General features: G+C 40.9%; 1 protein-coding gene across 1 annotated transcript; it reads left to right on the top strand.

Moving 5' to 3' along the window:
* The first annotated feature begins 2485 nt into the window (after window positions 1-2485).
* On the top strand, window positions 2486-19645 carry LOC142491880 (uncharacterized). The gene is made up of 5 exons (XM_075594701.1): window positions 2486-2595; window positions 6299-6399; window positions 7766-7843; window positions 8209-9093; window positions 19353-19645. Exons 1-5 carry the CDS (start codon window positions 2486-2488, stop codon window positions 19643-19645), a joined length of 1467 nt encoding a protein of 488 aa, XP_075450816.1.
* Window positions 19646-19983: the final 338 nt, after the last annotated feature.

A 19983-nucleotide genomic window follows, 5' to 3' on the forward strand; every position in this document is an offset into this window, starting at 1 on the left:
ATAGCCAACATACACAAGTATGTGGATATATACATTATGACGAATATATTTTATTCTCTTATGTGTCTTGCATAGAATCTTAAAGTATTGCTTCACATTTTTTTTATATCTGTGAACCAGGAACATTGCTATATCTTGCATAGGTATTTTTGAGATCTTGGACTTGAGACGTAATTTATGGCTTGCATTTACCAACTTGTTTGCACTGTGATCCACTGTGACAGAATGCATGTATAGTCTGCCTAGAGACTTAGGGGGCTATGCACTAAGCTACGAGCTATTGCGCTGGCCTGAAAAAAAATAACACGTCCGCTAAAAAGTGAAGCCGGAGGCGCGATTCACTAAGGAGATCAGCCCATTTTGTATTGTCCGTGATCAAAACAGCCACAGCATGCATGTTGTTTTTTCCCCCCCTGCTTTCCTGCTTAAACTTCACGTACGATAGCTGATAGGAAAAAAAAGCCGCCTGTAACATTTGCATGGAGATTCTGCATCTCCATGAACGGCTGTTACAGGCGATCGTGCATTAACAATATACATTTTAATAATAGTGTACATGAGCAGGGGGTCTCCGGACCTGAATCGCATTGGTTTCAGGTCCGGGGACCCTGTTCTTCATGAGATACAGGCCCGTTATGGGGTGCCGGTATCCCCTGCACTTTTAAAGGTTCTTCGTCATGTCACCGGGACATTTAAATTCTGCAGGGGAGACCGGCACCCCATAACAGGGCCTGTATCTCCTGAAGTAGGGGGTCCCCGAGGCTGAAACCAATGCGGTTCAGCTCAGGAGACCCCCTGCTCATCTACACTAGTGTCAAAACACACTCAACAATAAACAATAATTCATTACCATAGCGGATAGCCGCTATGGTAATGAAGCTGCATTAATGTAAATTTTAATAATAGTGTGTGGGAGAAGGGGGTCCCCTGAGCTGAACCGCATTGATTTCTGCCTCAGAGACCCCCTGTTTCCCGAGTTAGAGGCCCTGGTATGGGTCATCGGTGGCAGTGTCGACGCAATCTTTATAGCGTCCAATATGCAACGTGGACGCTATAAAGATGGCAGCGACGAGGGGGTCTCTGAGGCAGAAATCAATGCGGTTCAGCTCAGGAGACCCCCTGCTCCTGCACACTATTATTCAAATTAAAATTTACATTAATGCAACTTCATTACCTTTGCGGCTATCCGCAATACACATACAATACAGTAATGGGCAAAATTACTATTATCCACATATGGATAATAGTGCATTTGCCCATTTTAAATACATATTACACTTACCTTTTCCAGGCACCCACGATGAAGGCCATCCTCATCTTCACCCTACCCATGTCCCTCCTTAGCTGCAAAACATACACAAGAATAAAAATAGCCAATGTAATGTCCCTTAACCCCTTAATCACCTTAGCGGTCATTAACCGCTATAGTCATTAAGGGGTTAACCCACCCTCATCCACCACTCGGGAGGCATAAACAACACCCTCCCCCACTACCCACCCCATGAGGCCTAACAACCCACTACCCACAGGGAGGCCTACCCATCCTGACTTGGGGACAATACCCACTTCCCCCACCTCCGTTAACCACAATAAACATCACTATATTTAATAAACAATACATAACCCACCCCCTGTGCCCCCATAAATACCTGATTTATTCTTTTACATACAGGGTAAATACCCCTGGCCCACGGGAGTCCCCAGTTGTCCTGGTGGGTGTCTGCGGGCTCCACAGTGGCCCAACAAAGGGGTTCACACAAGGTCTGGAGGCCTACGGGTGGTCCTCGCCAGGCGCTCTGGTCCACCAAGTTGTCCCCGCCGGTCACCGTGGGCCCAAATGGGGTCTCCAAAGGTATGCCCGCGGGTGTCTCAGGGTCCTCGCCCTATCTGACAGGGTCAGGTTTCTTTCTGCCACTACTACTAACCCTGCAGAATTTATACCTATTTCCACTCCAGTGGCCTCGACTTTTGAACCACGATTACCTACCCCTAACCGCTATGCTGGGGATTCTTTGGGTTGTCGGGGATTCCTGAACCAATGATCAATACAGTTCGAACTGCTCCCTTCTCATTTTTTCTCCCAACGCTCGAAAGTGGCATACATCATTTCCCTTCTGACAGACGACGCCCTGGCCTTGGTCTCTCCAATCTGGGAGCAACGACCAGACCTGACCTCCGATATCAATCTCTTCACCGCTGAGTTCCAGAGAGTGTTCGACACACCTGGTCGCAAGGTAAATGCTGCTTCTACCCGTCTCAACATTTCTCATGGAGACCGTACCATGGCCCGCTACGTGCTGGAGTTCCGGACCGTGGCCTCTGAGACTGGCTGGAACGACAAGGCCCTGTCGGCAGTATTCTGTCAGGGATTACCCAAGCATCTCAAAGACAAGTTGGTGTCCCAGGACCGTCCCTGAGGACTTGAAGACCTGGCTCTTTGCATCCGCATGATCTGCGCCTTCAGGAGAGGAATGGAGAGTGGCAGATGCCAACAAGGAGTACAACCTTCTACCTTTCATCCAGCAGGACCCGTGTCTTCCGCAGCACCAACGCTAGACGAACCTATGCAACTGGGAAGAACCAGTCTTTCGTTTGGTGAGATATAGGGTTGAAGATCATCGGGAAGCGCAAAACCATGTAAAACAGAAGAAATTTTCTGATGGTGCAATATTGTGGTAATATTTTGAATAAATATTCAAGGTGCAGTGTGCTAGGTACTCACAAGTGTATGGTGAGTGATGTTCCCATAAAGGTATCTTTTCAGGGACAGCCCATCTGGCCAGATTGTGGGTAGGTCTGAATGAATTTATAAGTGCTGAAGACCTTCGGTAAATAACATAGAAACGGACATAGTGCAGACTGTATAAAATTCTATTAAAAAGGTAAGTGATAATACAATGCACTCACAATGTGTTAAAACAAAACAAGCGTTTAGATCACACAGATCGGATCTTGTGCGCAATGAAGCTGTCTCAGTCCCCTCTCCGCCTCGGCGTGCGTGTCACCGGTACGTCTCACCCAAACCGGAAACCGGAAGTGACGTCATCTGCTCTGGGGGACTCCGATCCTGTAGTGATCCTCACTCATCAGCATCACTCTACGCGTTTCTCTGTATTGCGGTTTCATCAGGAGTGTAATCTGACAAGTGCTGAGAGGCTATTTATACGCTACGCTAGAGTTCCATTGGCTATACATTAAGTATGCTAATTTCATGGTAATCTGATTGCGTGGTGATAAATGACTTAATTTGTTCACATAAGTTAAAGACTCACATCAAACATACGTGAGTCTTCCAAAATGACACATAATTTTAATTCAAACATTATAACATGTATATATTTAAAATATCATATAGTATAAAAATAGATAAAAATAGATAAAAATGGATAAACTAGCTATTTACAGCAAGATGTGCAATTAACCCCTAAATGAACTAGGCTAATGCAGCTAACTTAGTATTGGTATTACAGCAGCAAATCTATTAAGAAAGAAGAAAAACAGGTTAGGGTCACAGAAAGGGTTTGATATCGAACTCTATGTTTAAACCCTGAGGGTGAATGGTTTTGAGCTCGAACATCCAAAATGATTCCCTTTTTATTAAATTTAAATCTCTATTGCCCCCCCCTCCAATGGGGCAAAACTTGTTCGATAGCTTTAAATGAAAAGCTTGCAGGATTCGAGCTGTGTTGCAATAAAAAATGGGTTGACACGCTGTGTGTTGTTATTTTACGTTTTATGTTTCCCAGGTGTTCTAGTATGCGCGTTCTAAGCGGACGTGTGGTCTTACCAATATACTGTAAGCCGCACTCGCATTCTGCAAGGTAGATAACAAAACTAGATCTACAGTTCAAATGTTGCTTAATATTATAAGATTTTTGTGTCGTATTAGATTTGAAACTGTGTGGTGTTTTTGAACTATGCTGGCAGGCAGTGCACATTCTACATCCATAAAATCCTTTGGGTGGATCCAGCCACGTGTGCTTTTTTGTAGGAGTATTTATTAGGGCACTTGGAGATAAATAATTTTTAATATTTGGAGCTCTCCTATATACCATTTTGACTTTATCAGCCAAATGCTCTCCCAAAACTGGGTAATTTTTAAGTATCGGCCAATGATTATTGAGGATTTTATTAATTCTGTTTGCATCCTTATTGTATTGCGTGATGAATGGCACTTTTATAGTGCCATCATCAATGGATGTTTTAGGGGCAGATGTAAGCATGGATTCTCTAGGGGTACTTTTTGTTCTAGCCAATGCTTGGTCTACTATATTTTTATTATAGTGTCTCTCCCTAAACCTTTTTGATAGAACTGTGGACTGTTCCTCAAATACATGGTTATCGGTGCAGTTGCGCTTGAGTCTGCGGTACTGCCCGTATGGGATGTTATTGATCCACTTATTGTGGTGGCAACTGGACTGTAGGATATAATTATTTGCGTCCACCTCCTTAAAATAATTTTTGGTTTTAATAGTGCCATCTTCCACATAAATGCAAAGGTCTAGGAAGTTAATAGTAGTATGACTGACTGTAGATGTGAACTTTAGATTAAATTCGTTTGCATCTAAATATAGAAGAAACAAATCCAAATCAGCCACAGTGCCCTTCCACACAAAGATGATGTCATCTATGAACCTCCGCCATGTGACCAAATTTGCGTCCAGCCCCGTCCAAGACCATGGGCCTCATGCAGTAAGCGTCGATTATGTGAAATCGGCAATCTTACCGATTAGTCATGTTATTGGCGATTTTTCCTCTCCGTATGCAGTAAGTGCCGAATACATTCAAAATCAACCCGAAAACAAATCCGCCCACTCTCACGATGATTAGCCGATCACACACAGGTGTATCGGCGTGCGTGGCGCGGTGCTGTTAGGTTGCCCAATCACAAATCTTGCTGAATCAGGTGAAACAAGCATGTATTGGATTGCGCGCCATATTTAAAGGCAACGTGTACTGCTAATCATTCTCTGTGTTGTTGGGAGTGAGAGAGAGAGAGACGCACAGAGCTGGCTGTTTGAACATTTGCATATTGACTGAGAGACTTGTTGTGTATTGGGTGAGCTTTGTCCATTGTTGTTTTGTTTACATCTTTGTCTTGTTTTATATGTGGAAGTGTTTCGTGTGATTGGCTGTACATTTCTTGTCTGTTTTTTGTGAGTGCTGGAAGTATGCCCGCAAAGCGTGGGAAGAGTGATGCTGGTGGGAGTGGGAGTGCTACTCGTGCGAGTACGCGTCGGAGTGAACGTACTGTTCAGGGGAGTGATGTTGCTGAGAGTGAGAGTGGTGTTGCAGGGAGTGGGAGTGCTGGTGCTGCGAGTGGTGTTGCTGGGAGTGGGAGTGCTGTTGCTGGGAGTGGGAGTGCTGTTGCTGGGAGTGGGAGTGCTGGTGCTGGGAGTGCTGGTGCTAGGAGTGTGAGTGCTGGTGCTAGGAGTGGGAGTGCTGGTGCTAGGAGTGGGAGTGCTGGGGCTAGGAGTGGGAGTGCTGGTGCTGGGAGTGCTGCTGGTGGCGCAGTTGCTGATGGGGTGGATGGTGGTGGCGTGCTTGCTGGTGGGCAGCTTTTGGAGGCTCTTCCATTGGAAGAAGGAGAGTCCAGTCAGCACCAGCCAAGCTCTGACCCTAAACCTGCTCGGAAGAAACGTGTGGAGAAGCCACGTAATCCTCGCTTCAATGACCAGGAAAATACAGCTCTTGTCACTGGCATTCTGGAGCACTATGACAGTATATATGGACATTTACTAGGTAAGTGTACCTTTACATTTATTATTCAAATACATGTGATCCTAGGTCATCTGAGTTTTGTTCATATGCAAATATGGGTTCACAATATCTTTCTATGTTAATTAGTCTGGAAACACAGCTTTTTATCATGCCTTACAAGGACAACTAAACACAGGCGGTCAATTTGCCATAACTGCATACAATATGAATGCAACCTTGCTTACATGTATAGGTTTAGTAGTGAATGCTCATGTGCTTCACATATTACACATAAAACAGCATGTTTGCTATCTCTTGGAACAGCTAGCAGTGTAGGAAACTGGTGCTTCTATTATTATTCATTTACCTCATATATTTTATATGTTTTTCAAGGGTGGACAAGTTCAGCAAGCAGAAAAGAAATGTGGGACACAATAGTCATTGGTGTCAATGCGTGTGGGAATCATGTGAGGGACAAGCGGAATTGTCACAAGAGATTTGATGATATTAGGTCCAAATTGAAAAAGAAAATACAACACCAACGCGTGCATGCTACTGGCACTGGAGGTGGGCCGACACCACAACGTCTCATATTAAGTCCATTGGAGGAGCTGCTTCGGGCAAAATTACTTCCCGTCGTCGTGGAAGGCTTACCTGGTGACCGTGATATAGGAATTTACCCCTCACAATTTCCACCAGGTGAGAAATATTACTGTACTAGGCGTGTCGTTGCTTACAGTTATTTTGCATAGTTACACTGCTTTTTATACTGTCTTCACAATATAAGCATACCTGCATCTATATATGTATATGTCTGATTCTGTATATATATATATATCTCAAAATAGACATATATGTTGTAGTCCTACTAAAAGCAGTAACTAATATAGCACGTGCCATTGCGTGCTCATTTACATGTGAATTCCCAAAATGCATTGCTGCAGTGGAAGCAATTGATGGTGGGCGAAGATGGGGAACAACAGGGTAGTACACATGTGTAACACATGTTAATGAGAAATTATTACTAGCTACAGGTACAGAACAGAAATATGTATAATATTATTGTGTATTTTATTTATTTTACCCCGACAAACATGACATTACTGCCTATTTTAAGCATGCATCAAATATATTGCATGCAACGGCCTACAAACATCACTTGCACTAACACATCTATAGTTGTTTATGAAAAGGTCCATTTTTGCTTTAAGTCATATACAGACAGCATAATGAGGCACACGTATCATATTTTATGTCATTGTTTTCATAACTTAAAAACTGCACACGACTATTTAGCTCATCTACCATTGTGTTAAAGCAGCTGCAATTAATATCTCATCACAGCATACACTTCAACAGCCTCATTTTAGGGTCAACTTAGTTCACACCATTTTCACCTGTTTCAAGTAATTGAAAGGTGTGGCTGATTAGGCTTTTTGGGGAAGGGAATACCGTTCTTACAACCTGACTAGCACAACTGAAGTTAATCACACTCATTTGAAAGCTTCACTTTAGCTACTAAATGCCCCAACAACTCATTACTTATCAAACCGTACGTCACACATTAGTTCACTCATATCTATAGTTGAACTACTACTATCAACGACACATTATCACACACTGCATGTGTTGTCTTGTTTAGTCACAGCCACATTCATGTGTGCCACATCTTATATTAATGTACCACACATATCCTCTACCAAAAACAACACTTTTTGCAATATGACCACCTTCATGATAACCATTGTGAATGGTCATCTCATGATAGTTATGTACATTATGATACTGATATCACTACACAACATATGATTTTTATGTACAAATTTTATCTATTTATCCTCACGCATTACTGCAGGAACATAGTATGTTTTATGTTAGGGAACTCAAAAGTTCTAAGTACACAGGCATGTACATTGTTATTACAACTATTTATGTTCACTTTCACACACACATTTTGGGTTAAGGAAATGATGCTGTTAGGTACTCATAAATACAGAACATACAATAACTGTTTGTTCAATATTTACACATGTAAATGTAAAACTTATGTTATTGTTATATATAGTTGCCCCTGAAGGACATGTGTCACCTGAGACTGAACAAGTGTCTTCACCTGGGTCAGCCAGCTCAACACACCTAGAAGGTGAGTGTATCAGTTGGTGGCCATATAATATGTGCTCTTCTATATGTTATGTTGTCATGTTCATTATTTGTTTTGCACATCTTCTTTAAATAGGATTACTTAGTGTCAGTGAAAATGAAGTGTAAGGCAACTTGTATTGTGTTAGTGATGTTAACTATCATGTAGGAGTTGTGAGTTTACAGCAAGTTTTCATTCACTCATATTTCATACTGAGTCCAAACATTATTCTTAAGTCAAGGTAGTTTTTAATGTGAGGTTATAAAACGTATGGAAACATGTTAGTTGTTACTTATGACACAGTACAATTACATAGTAACACAGCAGAGATTAACATGCCATTTAATAATGTGTACATTTATTTGTAGAACATGATGAAGAGGATTTTGATGATGATGATGATGATGATGCCGCCGCCGCCGCCGCCATAGACACACAAATACAAGCAAGTGACCATGAAGAGGTTCCAATTGAAACTGTTTTACCGCCAAAACGTCCAGCAAATACCACATATGATGCAATTGTAGCTTCTGAGGGAAAAATTGTGGAAGCAGAAAATCGTCGCCATTCTGACCTGATGACAGTGCTGGAAAGGATGATTGCACTGCAGGAAGAAACAGTTTCACAATTGGCACATCTCCACAGAGTCTTCATTAAAGTGCCTAAACAGTTGCAAAAAATCAACACCTCATTCGAAGCATTAGTTGTTCAGCAAACACAAGCTAATTACTGGAGAATGACTAATGTACCACAATTCAACACCTCCCAGCCAGGATCTGTTCATGCAGGTCAGTTTTCACCACATTCATCTGATATTCATTCACCAGGCCCAAATGTTACCGGTCAAGTAGCAGACATTGCTGTGCAGGTTCCTGATGACATCCTACCGCTGCCATCTGTACAAATTCAGCAGCAGACACCTACAAAGGAGGCGACAAAAACAAAACAAGACACACATGAAACAGACCAACCATCACTTGTGCAGTGTCTACCAACTTGCTCACATGTGTCAGTGGGCACAAGCCCTGTCCGTGAACAGTCACTACCCAAAAGCCCTGTAGGTGAGTCACTGGCCAAAAGCCCTGTAGGTGAATCGCTGCCCAAAAGCCCTGTAGGTGAATCACTGCCCAAAAGCCCTGTAGGTGAATCACTGCCCAAAAGCCCTGTAGGTGAGTCACTGGCCACAAGCCCTGTAGGTGAGTCACTGGCCACAAGCCCCGTAGGTGAACAGTCACTGCCCAAAAGCCCTGTAGGTGAGTCACTGGCCACAAGCCCTGCCCGTGAAGTGCCAGAGGCCACTCAAAGTGGCTCTGTTGTGCCTAAAGTTGGTGGCAAAAGAAAAAGGAAAATTCAAGAGACAACAAGCAGGCCTGTTACTCGCTCGCAAAAGGAACAAAAAAAATAAATGTTATAATTCAGAAAATATGTCTTTGGCCTTGTTTTGTTGACTTCAGATTATCTAATTACTATTGTATGTATGCTGAAGACTGTGTTGTTTCCAAACTTTCAAGTATGTTCTTGTACACGTGAAGTTTTGGAAATGTTAACACTCCTAATTAATGAATAGTGTTATAAATATTTATGTTTTAATCGTCTGTTCAGTAATGGTCCACCAGGAGCCAGTTGCTAAGTTTAGAGAAGCTGCCATTGACTTTGCAGCAAAACATTGCATTTGGGTGTGTTAATTGATGTAATCATTGCATGTGCATATTATTTTCATGCAATTATAAAAGCACCTATTTAACTGCAAACATCTTTCTTGTACGTGTACAGCAGGATTTTGTGTTAAATATTACTTACCTTTGGTGGCCATTGTAATGTTGTCCTTTAATCATTTATGTGTTCTTGTTTCAAGAACATCTCTGAATTGATACTAATATATATGTAGTATGTATTGATATATGCGCACACACACACACACAGACACACACTGTGTGTGTGTCTGTGTGTGTGTGTGTGTGTGTGTGTATATATAGTACTATCTAAACTGGTATAGATGTATTTACAAAAAACATACACTTCATGCTTCCTTGTGAAAACACACTATTTTAATAATACAGGCCTAATGTTTGACAACTATACTAAGTGTGAGCCTCTAACATTATTGGGTGCAAACAAATGTTTATTACTTAATTCACTCATGTTTATCACCATTTAAATAGGTTTCATACAAGGCCTACTTACTGCCATCAATATGTTGTGTGTACTCCTGCAATATAAAAAAAAAAAAAAAAAGATACATTATATATATATATACACACACACACACACACTATACATATAGTACAATATACACTTTATATATATATATATATTTTTTTATGAGAGAGATATATTTATATATATATAGATACACACGTATTTAAACTCATGCAGACAGGTAGTTAACCAGAATTTCAAATACACACAGAAATGTATGTGGGAAAAAAACATTTCATTTTGCAGGTGTGTGTATTTACTGATATGGCTGTCTAAGCACTATTTTCACACAGTGCTCTTTGTTATTTTTCTAGAAAACTCAATGTTACTGAAATAAGTGTAGGAATGTTTTCACAAACGAGATAAAAAAATGATACATGTTTTTCCCACATTCGCCTATCACTAACCACAAAACTTAAACCAATTAAAAGGACACATCCAATTGGCGTTTGAAATAAGGAGTAAAAGTAGTTACTTTTGTTGACCTTGAAAACGAAACACAGGAATTTGTTAGCCATTGAGCAGAATCATTTTGATGAGCAAAGAAGACAGAACTGCATACATCTTTTGTGCTACTCTGACATGGCTGATGAATTCGTTAACAATATGAATCCCCTCTTAGGTTATAAGTACATGGTTTCAGAAGCAATTTTAAACAGTCGCGGACACAAAGCAAGCACACGCCAAATCTATGATTTGATTCGAGCTAAATATCCTTATTACCAAGACCGTAGGCATGCGCGGAATTTTAATTCCTCAATAAGATTCACTTTATCAACTAATGACTTTTTTGAACGTGTGCAGGATAAGCTAGAACACACCTATGGTTTCTGGAAGATTGCAAAGGAAAAGCATTTTACCCTGAAAGAGGGCACATATATTGTTGTGAAAGGCATATTTATTCCTAATGCCAATAGCAATGGATCCGCTACTACTGTTCCGTGTGAATCGATACCTGCTGCAATATCTGTACCCTCCATTCCTGAAACCCACATTGTACAACAACAAAAGTACTATGATTATGTACCAAGCCTTTCAGCTGAAAATGCATTGGAATGGGAACCAGAAGAAATGAACCTACCTCCCGACCAATTGTTTGAAGAAAGCAGTGGCGATTCCTATGAGCGCTTCATGGAGGAGATGTGTGTCATACTGGATTCAGCGGGTGGGTCAAGCGTGGATGAAAATGCCTTGCATTTCTGGAGCGACCAGTTGCAGCCAGACGAACAGTTAATTCTAGAAGAATGGTAAATATAACAACCGTTATGCGTTGACTGTGCGTTTAAATGTTTTTTTTTGTTTTTGTTTTTTTAACCACCATTTTCCCTTTCAATGCGTGGATACAGCGTAACATTGCAGACTGCATAACATGTAGCGATCACAAAGAAATTGTTGCCGAATACAATATAGTAGAACCTGAAAGAGTAGTACACATTGCTGACGGAATAAATATACGTACTTTCCTATCCCTTTAACCATATTAGCAACATTTTAACATAACTCTAACACATACCTGTTTTGTTATCATGCAACATTTAAAAGCGGGTCCACCACGTATGACGTGGGACCCTTGTCATGGGCCAAGGCGTCCTTAAAAAGGATTACGGATGTAAGTCCCGCCCCCAAGCGACGTGCGCGCCTCAAAGCCTATTGGCTGTCATGTTTTGTTATAGTAACGGTAACTGCAGTGTGTCATGTGTGCGGCTCAGTGTTTGTAGGCGCCAACTGGGCGTTAGCTGAATGTTAATTGAGTGGGAGGAGTGTTAGCGTGCGTTTCACGCTGGTTTAACATGACGTCACACGTATTGCATTTGCGCATTGTGTTATCGGCCGTCCTTTCTGTCCAAACACGTCTGTTTAAAAAGAATACAGATGTACTCGTTTAGAACGAATGTAGTTTCGTATTCATTGTATTTGAAATAAAGATTTTATGTTTAATGGTATTTTCAAGATGTATTGAACGCACAACGTACGCTTTGTTTTGCGCATGCGCTAACAGTTAGTGCAGCCAAGCGTGAAGTGCGTGCGCACACTAAGATGTGCGCGCACATTTTTCAGTATACAGGCAACGTTCACATCATATACATAGTTATGCCTGCTACAAATTTAAAGAAACATTACATACTGATGTACACTTGTACTTCTAACATATAAGTGAGTGACGTGTGTATGTACACAATCATATAGAGCTGTGTAATGCGTTGTCACGGATACATATATAGTAAGGTGCCATATTTGACCATCATGTGTTTGCTGTATTTCAGAGATGTCGGGGAAGATACAATCGGATCAATGTATGATTTCAGAAGAGTCTACCTTTATATGAGATGATTGTGAGGAGGAGTCACCGACTACTATACTACATATGGAACTAATTTTATATTGCTTGCAGCGCTTATTAACAAACAATTAAAAATGTGATACCCTTATGCCTATATTGCATAAGCACTTAATTAACATAATGATGTTGCAAAATAGTGCCTCATGAATTTTTATTGAGTGTTCTTTAATGACTACTATCATTTTATGGCATGGTGTGTTTTATATATAACAACCATTCCCACTCTGCTAACACATTTGTGTATTCTATTGTGTAATGGAACGTATGACTGTCGAAACTATGTAACAATAATAATAAGAATAATAATAATTATAATATGAGCATGTTCATGTATAGCGCTGCTAGTTGTACACAGCGCTTTACAGACACATTTTTCAGGCTGAGGTCCCTGGCCCGTGGAACTTACAATTTATTTTTTGGCGCCTGAGGCACAGGGAGATAAAGTGACTTGCCCAAGGTCACAAGGAGCCGACACCGGGAATTGAACCAGACTCCCCTGCTTCAAACTCTCAGTGCCAGTGTGTGTCCTTACTCACTGAGCCACTCCTTCTCCCAATGTAAAGGACACTTACAACCAACTAGCCATTTATTGTTAAAAATCTCTTGTTACATGGGTATGTTGATAAAATGGTTTGGGACTGTAGCAAATAATGTTATTGGCCAGATGTTGTGGTCCCCTACAATGCATGAAGTTCTGAATATGACATCAACATCATGTAATGAAGTACGTTTCTGTGTATATTTCATTAACCTAACTAACTATAGTTTACTGTGTTTATTAAACGTTATAAAAATACATAGTATAGTCAATATGATGATATAAGCTACCATAATAAAGCTGGTGTTATCATTTGTCGGTGTTATACATGGATCCTACACAAATTGATACAGACACAAACAGTTGTCTTAAAAAGTGTGTCTATGCTAATGTGCACGTGATTGACGTTACAATTGTGAGAATACTTGATAATTATCATCATGATAATGATGAAGTGACGTGATTTATATTGCAAAAATATTACCAACATTGTCATATTGGTAAATTATAAATGCTAAATGACAGTAACATTAGCGACAAATTTGTCTTCTCTGTTAACAGTTTAACACTTGGTACATGTAGGACACATCCACACACGTGTGACTTATACATACACATGTCACAAATTTAAATTAATGTTGACTATTAATTCCTAGCATTACAAAACACCAACATTGCTAAATATAAGATGTAGTACGCATTGTTGTGATTGCAGGCATTCATGCATGGAGTTTTATGATCAGTCAATTTCATCCGTGATGAATGATCTCCCGTAAGTAAAGAAATAACTACAGTTATCCCCTTGTCTCCAAACACCTCTATATTACATTAATGGAATTTATAAGGAAACATACATAAAATGTGATGAAATATGAGTAATCATTTTCTAATACAATGCACATGAAAGCTCAAGAGTAGCTAAATGCATATACATGATACAGAAAGTACATATATGTAACATTTGTGTTTAAACCAATATGTTGGGTTTTTACTACAAATAATTATAGGAAGATTGATGTAGGCACATCTTATGAGAGATGTCAGCAAATATACATACCATGATCAGTCATACTGGAGATATACCTATAATGCAAAGGAACAATATATAAATTGCAAACATTGACATGCCATCTTCAGTACCGTAAACAACACAGCAAAGTGTGTATTTGGTGTTAAATGTGCAACACCATGTATATTTCATGACATTCAAAATGTAAATCAGGCTGGTGTACACATCATATGGATGTACATGTTACACTGCACCAATAACATTGTATGTAAGCATACTAGAAGCATGAATGAGTATGGGCATAATATGTGTATTGTGTTAGCATAAGGAACAACACAATGCTAAAATATTAGTGCTTTGTTACCCCAGTTGTATTCACATACACACAACTAAAGTAAAATTGAAGAGGGATTATATAACCTGTGCAACAATAACATACCGGTGCCACATCCCTTTGTGCACACAGCAGAGAGAAGAAAGGTGTGCAACCCATATTCATCTGTGTCCTACCAGAAGGGTATATAAAAAAACATTATTGTTAAGATAACATAATGTAAGTATAAAAGTAGAACTTGGAACATATATGTTTTTACTTACAAGAAAAAAATGAATTGATGAGATTCTGGCGTGTCTGGCCACCACTGGCTGTTTGTTCATTTTCAGCAGCTACATGGGTGGGATGCTCGTCTACCACAGGCTCAGCTAGGTCTGACTGTACATTTTGCCTGAGTGCAACATTGTGCAAAATGCAACAGGCAAGGATAATATCAGACACTTTTTGAGGCTTGTATAGAAGAGCCCCACCAGTTCTGTCCAGACACCTAAATCTGGTCTTGAGTAGGCCAAATGTCCTCTCTATAACAGATCTTGTAGATATATGGGCTGCATTGTACCTCTCCTCTGCTTCAGTTTGAGGGTTTAGCACCGGAGTCAAGAGCCACGGCCTAATTCCGTATCCTGAGTCACCTATAATGAATGGAGCACACATAAGCTGACATTAGTGATCAAATTGTACAATGCCAACATTCCTAAATAAAAATGTGTTTTGTGTTAGAACATGTAAATGTGTACTCACCCAGCAGCCAACCATGTTCAAAATGTCCCTCTTCGAACGCATGGAAGACTGAAGAGTTCCTCAGGATGGAGGAATCATGACTGGAACCAGGGAATTTGGGTACCACATGCATTATCCTCATCGTCGCATCACATACCACCTGTACATTGAGTGAATGGTAGTGCTTACGATTGCGGTACACATGCTCACTCTGACTAGGTGCAATCAAAGCAACATGTGTGCAATCGATTGCACCCAGCACACATGGTATCCCTGCTATATTATAAAAGCCAGTCCTGACTTCCAGCCACTCTGTCGCCTCTGTAGGAAAATTAATATAATTCCTAGCGCGTCTATTGAGTGCATAGAGAAACTGGGTCAAGGCCCGCGAGAATGTAGATTGCGAGATCCCGCCCACTATGCCCACAGTTGTCTGGTATGACGCGGAAGCAAGATAATGTAATGAGCACAGCATTTTAACAAGCCCAGGGACTGCACGACCTCTGGCTGTGAAAAAATCTAAATCTCCCCTTATCTCCTGATAAAGAGCTAAGATTGCTGCTGAACTCAAACGATAGCGACTTACAATCTCCTCACTCATCCCATCTAACAGGGTTCTCTCCCTGTACAGACGCGGACGAGGCACAACTTGTCTCCTCTGTCTTCTCCTCTGATCTCCTGTCCCTCTCCCTGTCTCTGTCGTATCCGCGTGACTGTCCCTGTCACTGTCACTGTCCCTCGGTGTGTCCCTCCCTTGCCCTATATGATTGTCTTCATCATCAAGCATGTCATAGAAAAGAATGTTCCTCCGTCTCCTAAACAATCTCAACATTTTGAAATGAGTAGCTGTGAATGATCAGGTAATGGGCGTCCTTTAAATAGGTATGTGATGATGTCAGGTGACATAGTAAAATGCAAGGTGTTACATTAACATAATAAAGTACTTCTGTGGCAAGCTGTGTGCAGTTCTTGTTATAAGTATTTGTTGTGTGTATTCTGCAGGGAATGATGACATTTGGCAATGATGTGACGTGAACCTTTGTAGAAACATTGCTTGCAAATAAATAGTTGCATGTGCAATGCATGTAACACTTGTGAACGCAACAGTCAGTCATGTAATTAGGCAAAAAGGCTGAGATTGACGTGGGAAAAGTTTTGTGTAACGTGTAATTAGGCATGTTATTGTGACATGTTGACAACAATGAATAGTCGTGTGCATATGCATGCATTTCTGTAAGGAGGATAGTTGGTATAGAATGAGTTAACAAGGTGTCCCAATGCTGAATTACTGTACATGTGTGTATAAGTTAGGTTGAAGTGCTTGTAATGCTACGGTTACAATGTAAACATGCAATGTGATTGAGCGTCCAATAAGTGACGTCATGAAAATAGGGAGGACCCAAAAGTATATGTAAACATGAGAATACAGATGTACATGAACGTTTAAAGATGCGTGACACATTACTAGCATTGTGTAATGTAAAGGAAGATGAATATACTGTGTATGTGTGACATGTGTGACATGTGTAACATCATGTAAATAATTGTCGCTCAGTTCATTAAAATGTGTGATATGATGTGAGGTTCTCCTTTAAGAGTTGAGTATAGTATTTTCCCTTGGCACATCATCACATGATGAGTAATGTGACCCGCAAATGCTGCAAACATGTAAAAGTATAATGTTATGCAAATAATACACGTCAGCTGTGACACAATGCAGGGAATGCCCCCACACTGTAATGCAAATGACGTTTGTATTGTGAGCAATGAAACGTAAACAGTACTATACTGTTATACGTCCCCGCTCCATTGACTCCATTGATGTACAGAAGTTTTTTTTTTCTAAGTGCCGTTGCGGCAGCCTTAGCGATCGTTCTCCCCTCCAAACTGCCAACTTTAGTTGGCGGGAGAAATTGGCCATAACATCTCAATTTCGTAGTGCCGATCAGGCCCGATAAGCTGTTTTTTTTTGTTGAATCCAGCCGATTTAAAAAAGTGGCGATAAGTGGCGAAAACAGGCTTATCGGCAGCCGACTGGCCATAACAAAATAATCGGCTCCGAAACCTGGCGAAATCAAGCACTTATCGGCGCTTACTGAATCTCAAACCCAATTTTGGCTATAAAATGGTGATAATTCCCTTATCAACGCTTACTGCATGAGGCCCCATATGTGCTGATTTTCCCACATGGCCATCAATAGATTGGCGTAGCTGGGCGCAAATTTGGTCCCCATGGCGGTCCCACAGAGTTGCAAGTAAAAGACATCATCGAACCAAAAGAAGTTCTTACTGAGAATAAACATAATGCAGTCAACCAGGAAATCAATTTGTACATTTGGAAAAATCCCTTCCTTTTCCAGAAAATATCTAACGGCTCTGCACCCATCGTTATGTTTGATGGATGTATACAGAGCCGTTACATCTGTTGTTACTAGAATGAAGTTGTCCTGCCATTCAATGTCCCTTAACATTAGAATAACATCATTTGTATCCTTTAGATAGGATTTCTGTTTTTTAACCATTCCTTGCAGGTAACTATCTACAAACTCTGACAGGTTGGCCGTCAGAGACACAATGCCAGATATTATAGGCCGTCCTGGAGGATGTGTGAGATTCTTATGAATCTTTGGTAGAAAGTAGAAAACGGGGAACACTGGGTCCTCCATATTTAGGAACTGTAATTCATGTTCCTCCAGTATTCCCCGTTCTCTACCCTCCCCCAGTAGAGTCTGTAGTTCCCTTTTATAAACAGAAGTGGGGTTGGACACAAGTTTTTGATAAGTGTTTGTATCTCCCAGTATGTTATTAGCTTCCAACATGTAATAGTCGTGACTCATTATTACGACTCCCCCCCCCCTTGTCTGCTGGCTTTATTACGATAGTGTTATCTGCTGAGAGTTCCTCTAATGCTAGTTTTTCAAGTTTCGTTAAATTGGAATGGTGCTTTTTATGGTTATTAACAGAAAGGGCTTCCAAATCCTTAATGACTAATTGGAAAAAAACTTCCAAATGGTTGCCTTTGGCAAATTTGGGAAAGAAATGGGATTTTGGTTTGAATTTAGAGTGTACAAAATCCATTGTATCTGTGTTCATAATAGAAACATCTTCAACATTAGGATTTTTTGTTTTATTCCAATTCCTGGTTTCAACATCCTTATTTATAAAAAACCTCTTAAGAGTCAGTGATCTTAAAAATCTATGAGCATCCAAATATAAACCGAATTTACTAGGGCCAATAGTTGGGGCAAAAGTTAGGCCCTTACGGATTACTCCTTTTTGAGACTCAGTAAGAGTCTTACAACTGAGATTAAAAATATTTTTAGGTTCTAATTTAATTTTCTTGTTTTTCCGTGCTCTGCCCCCTCGTCGCCCTCTGACATGCGTCTTTTGTTTTTGGGTTTGCCAGAGGTGCTTGGAACTGCCAGGGGGTGAAATGGATTCCTGGTTTCCCATGAACTCATACACCCCCTGTGTTCCAAAAAAGAGGGTGTTTCCCTCAAATTATCCATGGGTACTGCCTCCTCATTGGATGCCAGCTTGGATGCCAGCCCCATTGGATGCCAGTTTGGATGCCAGCCCCATTGGATGCCAGCTTTCCCTTATTTGAGGTGCCAATGATGTCACTAATGTGTCATTTTGGAAGACTCACATATGTTTGATGTGAGTCTTTAACTTATGTGAACCAATTAAGTCATTTATCACCACGCAATCAGATTACCATGAAATTAAAACGCTGTGGTGGCTTCGGGAGACCGGTGTGTTGGATCCGCCCCATTTTGGGTTAAAGCCTTAATAGGTGCCACTATAGAGGAGAAGCTTTGAATAAACCGCCGATAGTAATTTGCAAACCCAAGAAATCTTTGGACTTTATTTGAAATAATGTAACCGAGGAAGGAGGTTGAAGACTGGTGAAAGTTGCATTTCTCCAGTTTGGCAAAGAGCTTATTCTCCCATAGCCTTTGAAGAACTTGCCATTCCGCCTAGAGGTTGCTCCTATCCACTGTCTCTGCCTGAGACTAAAGCTATGAAAGACTACATTCAGGAGAATCTTCAGAGGGGTTTTAATCGAAAATCTTCCTCACCTGCTGGCGCAGGCTTCTTTTTTGTACAAAAAGAAGGATGGATCGCTCCGTCGTTGTACAGACTATCGCGATCTCAACAAGATTACCGTAAAGAATTGTTATCCTCTTCCGTTAATCTCCGAACTGTTTGATAGGCTACAGGGCGCAAACATTTTTACCAAGTTGGATCTACGAGGGGCCTACAACTTGGTAAGGATTCGTCAGGGAGATGAGTGGAAGACGGCCTTCAATACTCGCGATGGGCACTACGAGTACCTTGTGATGCCGTTTTGTCTCTGCAATGCTCCAGCTATATTTCAAGACTTCGTTAACGAAATCTTCAGGGACCTGCTAGGCCAACATGTAATCGTGTACCTGGATGCCATTTTGATCTACTCCAAAAACAATCAGGAACATCCAGTACATGTGAAACAAGTTCTTCAAAGGCTACGGGAGAATAAGCTCTTTGCCAAACTGGAGAAATGCAACTTTCACCAGTCTTCAACCTCCTTCCTCGGTTACATTATTTCAGACACCGGACTCGCCATGGACCCTCGACAAAGTCAAAGCAGTTACGGACTGGCCGTGTCCGTTATCTCTTAAAGCCGTCCAAAGATTTCTTGGGTTTGCAAATTACTATCGGCGGTTTATTCAAAACTTCTCCTCTATAGTGGCACCTATTACGGCTTTAACCCAAAATGGGGCGGATCCAACACACCGGTCTCCCGAAGCCACCACAGCGTTTGAAAACTTAAACAATACTTTTTCTTCTGCTCCCATCTTGGTACACCCATATCCAGGGTTACCTTTCATGCTGGAAGTGGACGTCTCCGACGTAGGAGTTGGGGCAATACTGTCTCAGAGGAAAAACCCTCAGGCCCGCCTGCATCCATGTGCGTTTTTTTCCAAAAATTTTTTTTCTGCAGAGAGAAACTACGATG

Source organism: Ascaphus truei, chromosome 4, assembly GCF_040206685.1.
Source record: "Ascaphus truei isolate aAscTru1 chromosome 4, aAscTru1.hap1, whole genome shotgun sequence".
NCBI classification, from domain to species: Eukaryota; Metazoa; Chordata; class Amphibia; order Anura; family Ascaphidae; genus Ascaphus; species Ascaphus truei.